Source organism: Pristiophorus japonicus, chromosome 19 (genome assembly GCF_044704955.1).
Source record: "Pristiophorus japonicus isolate sPriJap1 chromosome 19, sPriJap1.hap1, whole genome shotgun sequence".
Lineage (NCBI taxonomy): Eukaryota > Metazoa > Chordata > Chondrichthyes > Pristiophoridae > Pristiophorus > Pristiophorus japonicus.
Genome location: NC_091995.1, coordinates 4,876,878 through 4,892,184, shown reverse-complemented (window position 1 = coordinate 4,892,184; position 15,307 = coordinate 4,876,878). Strand labels below are relative to the sequence as shown.

At 45.2% G+C, this 15,307-nt stretch overlaps 1 protein-coding gene across 1 annotated transcript; it reads right to left on the bottom strand.

Annotated features, from left to right (window-relative positions):
• Positions 1–412: 412 nt before the first annotated feature.
• Positions 413–10,266, bottom strand: LOC139229658 (protein Hook homolog 1-like). The gene is made up of 3 exons (XM_070861177.1): positions 10,135–10,266; positions 9,796–9,997; positions 413–3,247 (listed from the first exon to the last, which is right to left on the bottom strand). Exons 1-3 carry the CDS (start codon positions 10,151–10,153, stop codon positions 3,151–3,153), a joined length of 318 nt encoding a protein of 105 aa, XP_070717278.1. The 5' UTR covers positions 10,154–10,266; the 3' UTR covers positions 413–3,150.
• Positions 10,267–15,307: the final 5,041 nt, after the last annotated feature.

Here is a 15,307-nt window from a genome sequence, read left to right as displayed (position 1 = left end):
TCTAGTACCCAGTGCACTCAGGGTACGGATGTCTGCCACGGGCCCAAAATTACAGAAAGGAGCCTTTTATGATCGGGCCAGGGAGAATCGCTTTTGCGAATTATTAATTTGAAGGAAGTATTACTATGGTTTTTTCTTGGCTGCAGTTCAGGTCTGTCTCTGACCCATGAGGAGTGAAAGTGGATAGACGAATGTACAGCTCGAGCTCCGGCTCGTGTTCTACTTCTGTCCCATCCAGCGGGCCGGATAGAATGACTTGCCGGGCTGAATATCCCACCACTGCTGCAAGGGCTCTGAACCCTCCCATGCAAGGATGATCTAGAAAATCAAGGCAATTTCCTTTCTTATACTTCCTGTTTTTGGTGAAAAAGGTGTTTGCAAAGGAAATCGCAAATATGAAAATAATTGTCTGTCAATGTGCAGCGAAAATAATACTGGGACTTTGAAAAGTAAATGGCATTTTTCTTGTGACAAAAAAAAAAGAGCTGACCAAATAAAACAATGGAACTGGTCAGGAACGTTGAAGTAGCTGCAAGGAGCATCTACATTGGATAGGAGGGAGAAGGCCAGGAGGAAAGGTGATCCCACATGACATTGATTACAGAGTGGAAACTAGACAGCAGGTGGGTGATATACAAGAACCGGGTAACATTAACAAAGGTAAACTGGGGGCCAAAAGATGGGAACATCTACAGTAAGCTGTATAGACGGGAATGCTGAATGCATTAGGAATCAGCAATTCCAAAACACGAGGCTACTGTAGCACTCGGGAACTACAGTGTTGCGGGAATATTATAAACATGGCTGACTGCAGAGGATGGTGTACAGAGACAGGAGGAGCCTGTTCCACCATTCAGTTAGATCATGACTGATCTGTACCTCAACTGCATTTACTCACTTTTGCTCCATATCCCTTGATGCCCTTAACCAACAAAAATCTACCCATCTCAGTCTGGAAAATGTTGAATTGTTTGTTCCTCGCATTCAGTCTTTTGAGGGAGAGTTCCAGATTTCCACAACTGCGTGAATGAGTTTAAAAATAAGAAACAAGAAAGTATTCAGGCAGAGCAGAGTAGACCGCAAGGATGTGATGTGGGCCTGGATGTCAAAGACACCGAGGAGATTAAAGCTGTTCATCCTGTGAAAGAATTGTCCAATTTATTCCCACATCCAAGCCTTTGGCCATAACCCTGCAAATTAATCCTCTTCAAGTACATGTCCAATTGCCTTTTGAAAGTCCCTCTGGAATCTGCTTCCACCGCCCTTTCAGGTTCCAAATCTAAATAACCCTGTGAAAAAATATCTCCACATTTCCCCTCTAGTTCTCTTGCCAATTATTTTAAATCTATGACCTCTGGCTACTGATCCTCTTGCCAAAAAAAACAGTTTCTCTCTGTTTGCTCAATCAAAACACCTCAGAATTTTGAATACCTCTATTAGGTGTCCCCTTGATCTTTTCTGCTCCAAGGAGAACAATCCCAGCTTCTGCAATCTCTCCACATAACTTAAGTTCCTCATTTCTAATCATCTGAGTAAAGCTCCTTCTTACCCTCTCCAAGACCTTCACATCCGTCCTCAAGTGTGGTTCACAAAATTCTACACAATACTCCAGCTCAGGCCTAACCAGTGATTTGTAAATGTTTAGCATGACTTCCTTGTTTTTGAATTCAATGCCCCCAGTTACAAAGCCAAGTCTCCCACAAGCTTTCTTGTCTGTCTTTATCAACTTGCCCTGCCATATTCAAAGATGTGAACCTGCACCCCAGTTCCTTTCATTCTTCCACAACCCTCAAAATAGTACCATTTCGATTAAACTGCCTCTCCATGTTGTTTACCCCACAGTGCATCACTTCACACCTATTTGCATTGAATTGCATCCGCCATGTGTCAGCCCATTTCAGAATGGCAGGCAGTGATTAGTGGGGTACCGCAAGGTTTAGTGCTGGGACCTCAGCTATTTACAATATACATTAATGATTTGGACGAAGGAATTGAACGTAATATCTCCAAGTTTGCAGATGACACGAAGCTGGGTGGCAGTGTGAGCTGTGAGGAGGATGCTAAGAGGCTGCAGGGTGACTTGGACAGGTTAGGTGAGTGGGCAAATGCATGGCAGATGCAGTATAATGTAGATAAATGTGAGATTATCCACTTTAGTGGCAAAAACAGGAAGGCAGATGATCTGAGTGGTGACAGATTAGGAAAAGGGGAGGTGCAACGAGACCTGGGTGTCATGGTACATCAGTCATTGAAAGTTGGCATGCAGATTTCGCAGACAGTGAAGGCGGCAAATGGCATGTTGGCCTTCATAGTGAGAGGATTTGAGTATAGGAGCAGGGAGGTCTTACTGCAGTTGTGCAGGGCCTTGGTGAGGCCACACCTTGAATACTGTGTGCAGTTTTGGTCTCCTAATCTGAGGAAGGACATTCTTGCCATTGAGGGAGTGCAGCGAAGATTCACCAGACTGATTTCCAGGATGGCAGGACTGACATATGAAGAAAGACTGGATCGACTAGGCTTATATTGACTGGAATTTAGAAGAATAGAGGGGATCTCATAGAAACATATAACATTCTGACGGGATTGGTAAGGTTGGATGCAGGAAGAATGTTCCTGATGTTGGGGAAGTCCAGAACGAGGGGTCACAGTCTAAGGATAAGGAGTAAGCCATTTAGGACCGAGATGAGGAGAAACTTATTCACTCAGAGTTGTGAGCATGTGGAATTCTCTACCACAGAAAGTTGTTGAGGCCAGTTCGTTAGATTATATTGAAAAGGGATTTAGATGTGGCCCTTACGGCTAAAAGGATCAAGGAGTATGGAGAGAAAGCAGGAATGGGGTACTGAAGTTGCATGATCAGCCATGATCATATTGAATAGTGGTGCAGGCTCAAAGGGCTGAATGGCCTACTTCTGCACCTATTTTCTATGTTTCTATATTTCACCAGTCTATGTCCTCCTGAATTCTGCTGCTTTCCTGCTCACTATTCACTACGTTGCCAAGTTTTGTATCATCTGCAAAGTTCAAAATTGTAGTTTTTATACCCAAGTGCAGGTTATTTATATGCAACAAGGAAAGCTTATTGTGAACGGTCTCGGATTTCTCACAGATTTGTCTCCATTCTGAATAAAATATCATCCTTTTCCTCATTCAGTTTTTTGACCAAGTTCCGTTCCTTTTCACCCCAAATATTGCGTAATTTAGAAAATTCAGCGTCGATGAGGTTCTGCGATTGAATTGACCGTTCCTGAATATAAAAAGAGCATGTTAAAGAAAGAAGCAAAACTATTGCAGGTCACCAGCCCATTGATCACAATGCTTAATAAACACCAAGCTATGCTGCTGAAAATGCACAGGGATAAAGTTCTGTTAGCCAGGCATGCGGTGTGTAACACACTACCCGTACAGACACAGCCCACATCGGCCCACTGAGAATTCACCTTCATTTCCGAGATGCTCTCTTACTGCTCAAACTCAAAATATTGAAGAGAGGTTTTCTTCTCCCTCAGAGAATGTAGGATTGTGTTCATTTTCTCCTGGGATTGAAACACTGCGGTCGGAAGATAATTGGCAAAAAAAATTCTACGGAGGAAATGAGGGAAAACATTTTTACACAGCGAGTTATGGTGATCTGGAATGCACTGCCTGAAAGGGCGGTGGAAGCAGATTCAATAGTAACTTTCAAAAGGGAATTGGATAAATAGTTGAGTAGGAGACATTCACAAGGCTCTGGGGAAAGAGCAGGGAGTGAGACTAATGGGACATCTCTTTCAAAGAGCCAGCACAGGTACGATGGGCCGAATGGCCCCCTCCTGTGCTGTGTGTCTATGATTCTAGGCGCTGACAACAGAGTCAGCCCTTTGCTAAAATTAGGATTAAATGTGATTTTTTTTTAAATTCTTAGCTGGACCAGCTTCACTTCATAATGGTTGCAGCTGGTGCAAAGCTGAAGTGGAGTCAAACTCTCTCCTGGCCCACAGTCAATGGAAACAATTGATCTTCAGAGTTACTCTGCACATCTTCCCTCGCCATCAATCTCAAACTGCTTTGCATCAACACAGAGTAAGTGGCATGACTGTCCCAATCACACTGAGCTGGGACATACTGAGTTAAGACATACAGAATCAGCTGAACTATAAACAGAAGTACTGAGCTTTCTATACTTCAACATTACAGATTCACAGTAAGATTCCCGCCCTCCTCCAGCTCAAGATATCCTGAAATTTAAATAAGATGCAAAGTCAGGCAATACCAAGTTTCCTATTGGGAAGGCGAGCAGGGGAGTTCTCCCCAGTGTCCTGGGCCAATAGTTATCCCTCAACCAACATCACTAAAACAGATCAGCTGGTCATTGCCACATTGCTGTTTGTGGGATCTTGCTGTGTGCAAATTGTCTGCTGCGTTTCCTACTTTACAACACTGACTACACTTCAAAAGTACTTCATTGGCTGTAAAGCATTTTGGGGCATCTTGAGCTCGTGAAAGGCATGATATAAATGCAAGTCTTTCTTTCTACGGGACTCACACATACCATTATTGCAGCATGACATGCCCTCAGCTAGAAACTGTCAGGCACAAGTCAGTGACAGTGTGTGACTGAGATAGTCCTGATACAGCATCATTTCCTGCCCTTGCTGATTCCATCATTTCTTAGCCATACTCCGGTTATGAGCAGATTCTTTACACAAAAGGCTAATTTCACCACACACATACACACCTTACAATAGAAGACAGATCCCCTCACACAAAACAGACGATTCCTTGCACAGGTTGTCTTTAACCCATGACTAAGATTACCTACCATCATATTATGGGAATGATTTGTATCTGCCTCACCATTCACCCACCTCCTCCTCACCCATTCCCCTTCCTCTCCCCCCTCCCCAATGCAGATTGGGCCCATACTCTCTGGAATTAAGAAGAGAGGTGTTCTCATTGAAACATAAGATTCTGAGGGGGACTGACAGGGTAGATGCTGAGAGGTTGTTTCCCTTGTCTGGAGTCGAGAACTAGGGGACATAGCCTCAGGATAAGCGGTCGGCCAGCCATTTAAGACTGAGATGAGGAGGGATGTAAATCTTTGGAATTCTCTATCCCAAAGGGCTGTGGATGCTGAGTGTTTCAGTATATATAAGGCTGAGGTCGATAGATTTTTGGACTCTGGGGGAATCAAGGGATATGGTGATCAGGCAGGAAAGTGGAGTTAAGGTTGAAGATCAGCCATGATCTTATTGAATGGCGGAGCAGGCTCAAATGGTGAAGGGTGGGGGGGAGGGGGGGTGTCCCTGATAATAAAGAATGTTTACCCAGTTTCTTAATTGGTTCTGTGCTATTCGCCACAACCACTGCATGCAGTAGTGACTTCCACATTCTCAGCACTCTCTGGGTAAAGAATTAATCCTCTTAAAACTGCGCCTTCGTATCGTGACAGGAGGGAGATAATTGCACCGAGAACTGCCCTCAACTCCTCCTGTCTATTTTTCTGTATTTCCAATTTGTTTTTTTTTTAGACTCAATAGTTATGGGTTTAAGTCCTCCAGAACCTTGAGCACAAAATCTAGGCTGACACTCCAATAGCACTGCCGAAGGTGCCTTCTTTCAGATGAGATCTTAAACCAAGCCCCCTCTACTCTCTCAGGTGGATGCAAAAGATCTCTTAACATTATTTTAAAGAGCAGCGGAAGTTATCCACAATGCCCTGGCCAATATCTAGCCCTCAGAAAAACATTATTTTGTCACGAACATTGCTGCTTGTGGGAGCTTGCCATGTGCAGAGTGACTGCCACGTTTCCTACATTACAACCACAAGTGCACTTCAAAAGTACTTCCAGATCACAACAACTCGCTGTGTTAAAAAAATAAAGTTTCATGTCGCCCCTGGTTCTTTATCGAATCACCTTAAATCGGTGTCAAATAAAATTTGACACTGAGCCACGTGAGGAGATATTAAGACAGGTGACCAAAAGCTCATCAAAGAGGTAGGTTTTAAGAAGCGGCTCAAAGGAGGAGAGAGTGGTAGAGAGGGTGTAGAGGTTTAGAGAGTGTTTGCTAGTGCTGTTGGGGAGGGTTTAAACTAATATGGCAGGGGGATGGGAATCTATGCAGGGAGGTAGAGGGAAGTAAAAAAGGGGACAGAAGCAAAAAGGTAGGAAGGAGAAAAGTAAGAGTGGAAGGCAGAGAAATCAAGGGCGAAAATCAAAAAGGGCCACATTACAACATAATTCTAAAAGGACAAAGAATGCTAAAAAAACAAACCTGAAGGCTCGGCGTCTCAATGCGAGGAGCATTCGTAAGAAGGTGGATGAATTAACTGTGCAGATAGCTGTTAACGGATATGATGTAATTAGGATTACGGAGTCATGGCTCCAGGGTGACCAAAGCTGGGAACTCCATATCCAGGGGTATTCAATATTCACGAAGGATAGACAGAAAGGAAAAGGAGGTGGGGTCGTGTTACTGGTTAAAGAGGAGATTAACGCAATAGTAAGGAAGGATATCAGCTTGGATGATGTGGAATCTATATGGGTAGAGCTGCGAAACACCAAAGAGCAGAAAACATTAGTGGAGTTGTGTACAGACCACCAAACAGTAGTAGTGAAGTTGGGGATGGCATCAAACAGGAAATTAGGTATGCGTGCAATAAAGATATAGCAGTTATCATGGGTGACTTTAATATATATATATATATATATATATATATATAGATTGGGCATACCAAACTGGTAGCAAACTGTGGAGGAGGATTTCGTGGAGTGTATAAGGGATGGTTTTCTAGACCAATATGTCGAGGAACCAACTAGAGAGCAGGCCATCCTAGACTGGGTCTTGTGTAATGAGGATTAATTAGCAATCTTGTCGTGCGAGGCCCCTTAAAGAAGAGTGACCATAAACATGGTAGAATTCTTCATTAAGATGGAGAGTGACACAGTTAATTCAGAGACTAGGGTCCTGAACTTAAAGAAAGGTAACTTCGATGGTATGAGACATGAATTGGCTAGGATAGACTGGCGAATTATACTTCAAGGGTTGACAGTAGATAGGCAATGGCAGACATTTAAAGATCACATGGATGAACTATAACAATTGTACATCCCTGTCTGGCATAAAAATAAAACAGGGAAGGTGGCTCAACCGTGGCTAACAAGGGAAATTAGGGATAGTGTTAAATCCAATGAAAAGTCATATAAATTGTCCAGAAAAAGCAGCAAACTTGAGGACTGGGAGAAATTTAGAATTCAGCAGAGGAGAACGAAGGGTTTAATTAGGAGGGGGAAAAGAGAGTATGAATGTAAGCTTGCAGGGAACATAAAAACTGACTGCAAAAGCTTCTATAGATATATGAAGAGAAAAAGATTAGTGAAGACTAATGTCAGAATCAGGTGAATTCATAATGGTGAACAAGGAAATGGCAGACCAATTGAACAAATACTTTGGTTCTGTCTTCACTAAGGAAGACACAAATAACCTCCCGAAAATACTAGGGGACCGAGGGTCTAGCAAGAAGGAGGAACTGATGGAACACCTTATTGGTCAGGAAATGGTGTTCGGGAAATTGATGGGATTGAAGGCCGATAAATCCCCAGGCCCGATAGTCCACATCCCAGAGTACTTGAGGAAGTGGCCCTAGAAATAGTAGATGCATTGGTGGTCCTTTTCCAACATTCCATGGATTCTGGATCAGTTCCTATGGAATAGAGGGTAGCTAATGTAACCCCACTTTTTAAAAAAGGAGGGAGAGAGAAAACAGGGAATTATAGACCGGTTAGACCGACATCAGTAGTGGGGAAAATGCTGGAATCAATTATTAAAGATGTAATAGCAGCACATTTGGAAAGCAGTGATAGGATCGGTCCAAGTCAGCATGGATTTATGAAAGGGAAATCATGCTTGACAAATCTTCTAGAATTTTTTTTGAGGATGTAACTAGTAGAGTGGATAAGGGAGAACCAGTGGATGTGGTGTATTTGGACTTTTAAAAGGCTTTTGACAAGGTCCCACACAAGAGATTCGTGCACAAGAAATTAAGGCACATGGGATTGGGGGTAATATATTGACGTGGATAGAGAACTGGTTGGCAGACAGGAAGCAATGAGTGGGAATAAACGGGTCCTTTTCAGAATGGCAGGCAGTGACGAGTGGGGTACCGCAAGGTTCTGTTCTGGGACCCCAGCTATTTACAATATATATTAATGATTTAGATGAAGGAATTGAATGTAATATCTCCAAATTTGCAGATGACACTGAGCTGGGTGGCACTGTGAGCAATGAGGAGGATGCCAAGAGGCTGCAGGGTGACTTGGACAGGTTAGGTGAGTGGGCAAATGCATGGCAGATGCAGTATAATGTGGATAAGTGTGAGGTTATCCACTTTGGTGACAAAAACAGAAAGGCAGATTATCTGAATGGTGACAGATTAGTAAAAGGGGAGGTGCAACGAGACCTGGGTGTCATGGTACATCAGTCATTGAAAGTAGGCATGCAGGTATAGTAAGCAGTTAAGAAAGCAAACAGCATGTTGGCCTTCATAAGAACATAAGAATTAGGAACAGGAGTAGGCCATCTAGCCCCTCGAGCCTGCTCCGCCATTCAATAAAATCATGGCTGATCTGGTCGTGGACTCAGCTCCACTTACCCGCCCTCTCCCCGTAACCCTTAATTCCCTTATTGCTTAAAAATCTATCTAGATTTTAGCGAGACGATTTGAGTATAGAAGCAGGGAGGTCTTACTGCAGTTGTACAGGGCCTTGGAGAGACCACACCGTGAGTATTGTGAGCAGTTTTGGTCTCCTAATCTGAGGAAGGACATTCTTGCTATTGAGGGAGTGCAGCGAAGATTCACCAGATGATTACCAGGATGGCAGGACTGACATATGAAGAAAGACTGGATTGACTCGGCTTATATTCATTGGAATTTAGAAGAATGAGAGGGGATCTCATAGAAGCATATACAATTCTGATGGGATTGGACAGGTTAGATGCAGGAAGAATGCTCCCGATGTTGGGGAAGTCCAGAACCAGAGGTCACAGTCTAAGGATAAGGGGTAAGCCATATACGACCGAGATGAGGAGAAACTTTTTCACCCAGGGAACTGTGAACTTATGGAATTCTCTACCACAGAAAGTTGTTGAGTCCAGTTCGTTGGATATATTCAAAAGGGAGTTAGATGTGGCCCTTACAGCCCTCAAGGGTTATGGAGTGAAGGCAGGAGTGGGGTACTGAAGTTGCATGATCAGCCATGATCATTTTGAATGGTGGTGCAGGCTCAAAGGGCCGAATGGCCTGCTCCTGCACCTATTTTCTATGTTGCTAAGAACATAATAGGAACAGGAGTAGGCCATATGGCCCCTCGAGTCTGCTCTCCCATTCAATAAGATCATGGCTGATCTGATCATGTTCTGAGCCCCTGGTTCTAGATTCCTCAGCCAGATGAAACATCCTCCCTGCATCAACTTGTCAAGCCCTGTAAGAATTGTGTATGCTTCAATGAGATCACCTCTCATTCTTCCAAACTCTAGAGAATATCAGCCTCATCTACTCAATCTCTCCTCATAGGAAAATCCCCCCATCCCAGGAATCAGTCTGGTGAACTTTCATTGCACTCCCTCAATGGCAAGTATATCCTTCCTTAGGTAAGGAGAACAAAACTGTACACAAGACTCCAGGTGTGGTCTCACCAGGGCAATTGCAGTAAAACATCTTTACTCATCCTCAAATCCTCTTGTAAATAAAGGCTAACATACCATTTGCTTTCTTAATTGCTTGCACATTGGTTACCTGGGTAAAAAAATGCATACTTCAACACTGAGCTTCCCAAAATATTCATGTGCTTTTGGCATATTTCCAACTCTCCCTGCTGACCAGTTTTCATTCTCCAGTTTGTGCGTGTTCCTGTTGGCACGCTCTGGAACTCGGTTAATCGGTCCTTGTGCATCTCCTCTTGCTGTACAGGCAGCATCTTGTTCTCCTGCTGCAACCGAATGGCCTTCTCCTGGAGCTCTGCAGGAAGAGAATCCAGAGCTTAGGGCCCAGGCAGCTGAAGGCACGGCTGCGGTTTGTTCATTTAAAAATGAAACGATATATCGTGCCCACTCCCAATAACTGAGACTTGGCAGGTAGGTAATTAGGTGCATTACCTTCCAATGGATTACACATTGGATCTGTACCATCTGCAGCACATCCTGTAGCTACCAGCCAGGACTGTGGCTCACTCACTGGGCAGCAGACCCTGTCATTGTAAACACTATTTAAATGTGTTTCCCCTCTGTGTAACAATCCACAACAAAATCCCACACATTATATATAGTACAGACTGGAGCAAACACCTCCCCCCATCCCCCATCGCCACCGCTCAGCAGGTTCCCGGGGATGAAGCGACTGTCCAGCTCGCTCACCAAACCCGTTGCCATGACGCCCTGGCTCCCCCCGAGTGAATAATAACAAGAAGAATCCAAAGTGTGAAATAAACCCCCCACCCCCCGCGAGTATAAAAGCAGGCGGCGGCCGCCGTGAGCCGCTCCCACCGGCTCCAATTCGCCGAGACAAGGGCCCAGCGCGGCGTCACTCGCGGTCGGACCAAACACACTGCCCGAGCTCCGACTCCCACTGAGTCCCGGAAACCCGCCTCACTCACTTTGAGTGACAGGCGCTCCGGCCAATCCGCTTCCCCGCTGTGCTCCACACCGCTCCGCCACTAGCCAATTAGCGCCGTCGGGAGGCGGGGTTTGCGCCCATGATTTGGGTTGAAAGAGGCTCGCGCTCGGAACTTGCCGGTTGGGTTTAAATATTTAATGTTTAACGGCCGTCAATCTTTGCCCCTGTGAGCGGGCGCGGGGTGTGTGCTGTGATTGGCCGGGAGCGGGACAACAACAACCTGTGTTTATATAGCGCCTTTAACGCAGTAAAACGTCCCCAGGTACATCACAGCAGTGTTCTAAGACCAAACAGATAAATTTGACACGAGCCACATAGGAAGAAATTGCGGCAGGTGACCAAAAAGCTCGGTCAAAGAGGAAGGAGCGGGTTGAAGGAGGAAAGTGAAGTGGAGAGGCGGAGAGGTTTAGGGAGGGAGTTCCAGAGCTTGGGGGCCCAGGTAGCTGAAGGCTGGAGCGATTATAATCAGGGATGGTCAGGAGGGCAAAATTAGAGGAGTGCAGACATCTCTGGGGGTTGTGGGGCTGGAGGAGATTAACATAGAAACATAGAAAATAGGTGCAGGAGCAGGCCATTCAGCCCTTCGAGCCTGCACCGCCATTCAATGAGTTCATGGCTGAACATGAAACTTCAGTACCCCATTCCTGCTTTCACGCCATACCCCTTGATCCCCCGAGTAGTAAGGACTTCATCTAACTCCCTTTTGAATATATTTAGTGAATTGGCCTCAACTACTTCCTGTGGTAGAGAATTCCACAGGTTCACCACTCTCTGGGTGAAGAAGTTTCTCCTTATCTCGGTCCTAAATGGCTTACCCCTTATCCTTAGAGTGTGACCCCTGGTTCTGGACTTCCCAAACATTGGGAACATTCTTCCTGCATCCAACCTGTCCAAACCCGTCAGAATTTTAAACGTTTCTATGAGGTCCCCTCTCACTCTTCTGAACTCCAGTGAATACAAGCCCAGTTGATCCAGTCTTTCTTGATAGGTCAGTCCCACCATCCCGGGAATCAGTCTGGTGAATCTTCGCTGCACTCCCTCAATAGCAAGAATGTCCTTCCTCAAGTTAGGAATCCAAAACTGTACACAATACTCCAGGTGTGGCCTCACCAAGGCCCTGTACAACTGTAGCAACACCTCCCTGCCCCTGTACTCAAATCCCCTCGCTATGAAGGCCAACATGCCATTTGCTTTCTTAACCGCCTGCTGTATCTGCATGCCAACCTTCAATGACTGATGTACCATGACACCCAGGTCTCGTTGCACCTTCCCTTTTCCTAATCTGTCACCATTCAGATAATAGTCTGTCTCTCTGTTTTTACCACCAAAGTGGATAACCTCACATTTATCCACATTATACTTCATCTGCCACGCATTTGCCCACTCACCTAACCTATCCAAGTCACTCTGTAGCCTCATAGCATCCTCCTCGCAGCTCACACTGCCACCCAACTTAGTGTCATCCGCAAATTTGGAGATACTACATTTAATCCCCTCGTCTAAATCATTAATGTACAATGTAAACAGCTGGGGCCCCAGCACAGAACCCTGCGGTACCCCAATAGTCACTGCCTGCCATTCCGAAAAGTACCCATTTACTCCTACTCTTTGCTTCCTGTCTGACAACCAGTTCTCAATCCACGTCAGCACACTACCCCCAATCCCATGTGCTTTAACTTTGCACATTAATCTCCTGTGTGGGACCTTGTCGAAAGCCTTCTGAAAGTCCAAATATACCACATCAACTGGTACTCCTTTGTCCACTTTATTGGAAACATCCTCAAAAAATTCCAGAAGATTTGTCAAGCATGATCTCCCTTTCACAAATCCATGCTGACTTGGACCTATCATGTCACCTCTTTCCAAATGCGCTGCTATGACATCCTTAATAATTGATTCCATCATTTTACCCACTACTGAGGTCAGGCTGACCGGTCTATAATTCCCTGCTTTCTCTCTCCCTCCTTTTTTAAAAAGTGGGGTTACATTGGCTACCCTCCACTCGATAGGAACTGATCCAGAGTCAATGGAATGTTGGAAAATGACTGTCAATGCATCCGCTATTTCCAAGGCCACCTCCTTAAGTACTCTGGGATGCAGTCCATCAGGCCCTGGGGATTTATCGGCCTTCAATCCATCAATTTCCCCAACACAATTTCCCGACTAATAAAGATTTCCCTCAGTTCCTCCTCCTTAATAGACCCTCAGACCACTTTTATATCCGGAAGGTTGTTTGTGTCCTCCTTAGTGAATACTGAACCAAAGTACTTGTTCAATTGGTCTGCCATTTCTTTGTTCCCCGTTATGACTTCCCCTGATTCTGACTGCAGGGGACCTACGTTTGTCTTTACTAACCTTTTTCTCTTTACATATCTATAGAAACTTTTGCAATCCGCCTTAATGTTCCCTGCAAGCTTCTTCTCGTACTCCATTTTCCCTGCCCTAATCAAACCCTTTGTCCTCCTCTGCTGAGTTCTAAATTTCTCCCAGTCCCCAGGTTCGCTGCTATTTCTGGCCAATTTGTATGCCATTTCCTTGGCTTTAATACTATCCCTGATTTCCCTAGATAGCCACGGTTGAGCCACCTTCCCTTTTTTATTTTTACGCCAGACAGGAATGTACAATTGTTGTAATTCATCCATGCGGTCTCTAAATGTCTGCCATTGCCCATCCACAGTCAACCCCTTAAGTATCATTAGCCAATCTATCTTAGCCAATTCATGCCTCATACCTTCAAAGTTACCCTTCTTTAATTCTGGACCATGGTCTCTGAATTAACTGTTTCATTCTCCATCCTAATGCAGAATTCCACCATATTATGGTCACTCTTCCCCAAGGGGCCTCGCACAATGAGATTGCTAATTAATCCTCTCTCATTACACAACACCCAGTCTAAGATGGCCTCCCCCCTAGTTGGTTCCTCGACATATTGGTCTAGAAAACCATCCCTTATGCATTCCAGGAAATCCTCCTCCACCGTATTGCTTCCAGTTTGGCTAGCCCAATCTATGTGCATATTAAAGTCACCCATTATAACTGCTGCACCTTTATTGCATGCACTCCTAACTTCCTGTTTGATGCCCTCCCCAACATCACTACTACTGTTTGGAGGTCTGTACACAACTCTCACTAACGATTTTTGCCCTTTAGTGTTCTGCAGCTCTACCCATATAGATTCCACATCATCCAAGCTAATGTCTTTCCTAACTATTGCATTAATCTCCTCTTTAACCTGCAATGCTACCCCACCTCCTTTTCCTTTTATTCTATCCTTCCTGAATGTTGAATACCCCTGGATGTTGAGTTCCCAGCCCTGATCATCCTGGAGCCACGTCTCCGTAATCCCAATCACATCATATTTGTTAACATCTATTTGCACAGTTAATTCATCCACCTTATTGAGGATACTCCTTGCATTAAGACACAAAGCCTTCAGGCTTGCTTTTTTAACACCCTTTGTCCTTCTAGAATTTTGCTGTACAGTGGCCCTTTTTGTTCTTTGCCTTGGGTTTCTCTGCCCTCCACTTTTCCTCATCTCCTTTCTGTCTTTTGCTTTTGCCTCATTTTTGTCTCCCTCTGTCTCCCTGTATAGGTTCCCATCCCCCTGCAATATTAGTTTAACTCCTCCCCAACAGCACTAGCAAACACTCCCCCTAGGACATTGGTTCCGGACCTGCCCAGGTGCAGACCGTCCGGTTTGTACTGGTCCCACCTCCCCCAGAACCGGTTCCAATGCCCCAAGAATTTGAATCCCTCCCTGCTGCACCACTGCTCAAGCCATGTATTCATCTGCGCTATCCTGCGATTCCTACTCTGACTAGCACGTGGCACTGGTAGCAATCCCGAGATTACTACTTTTGAGGTCCTACTTTTTAATTTAGCTCCTAGCTCCTTAAATTCTTTTCGTAGGACCTCATCCCTTTTTTTACCTATGTCGTTGGTACCAATGTGCACCACGACAACTGGCTGTTCTCCCTCCCATTTCAGAATGTCCTGCACCCGCTCCGAGACATCCTTGACCCTTGCACCAGGGAGGCAACATACCATCCTGGAGTCTCGGTTGCGTCCGCAGAAACGCCTATCTATTCCCCTCACCATCGAATCCCCTATCACTATCGCGCTCCCACTCTTTTTCCTGCCCTCCTTTGCAGTCGAGCCACCTACGGTGCCATGAACTTGGCTGCTGCTGCCCTCCCCTGATGAGGAAGCAGTGTATCTGTTTTGCAGGGGGGATGACCACAGGGGACCCCTGCACTATCTTTCTTGCACTGCTCTTCCTGCTGGTCTTCCATTCCCTCGCTGGCTGTGGACCCTTCTCCTGCGGTAAGACCAACTCACTACACGTGATACTCACGTCATTCTCAGCATCGTGGATGCTCCAGAGTGAATCCACCCTCAGCTTCAATTCCGTAACGCGGACCGTCAAGAGCTCGAGGCGGATACACTTCCCACACACGTCGCGCCCAGGGACACCGGAAGTGTCCCCGAGTTCCCACATGGTACAGGAGGAGCATATCACATGGCCGAGCTCTCCTGCCATGTCTTAACCTTAGATACCCTTAAATTGGTAATAACAATGTTGCAGTTCACTTACTGATATAAAAAAAGAAAAGAAAAGCTACTCACCAATCACCAGCCAATCACTTACCACATTGG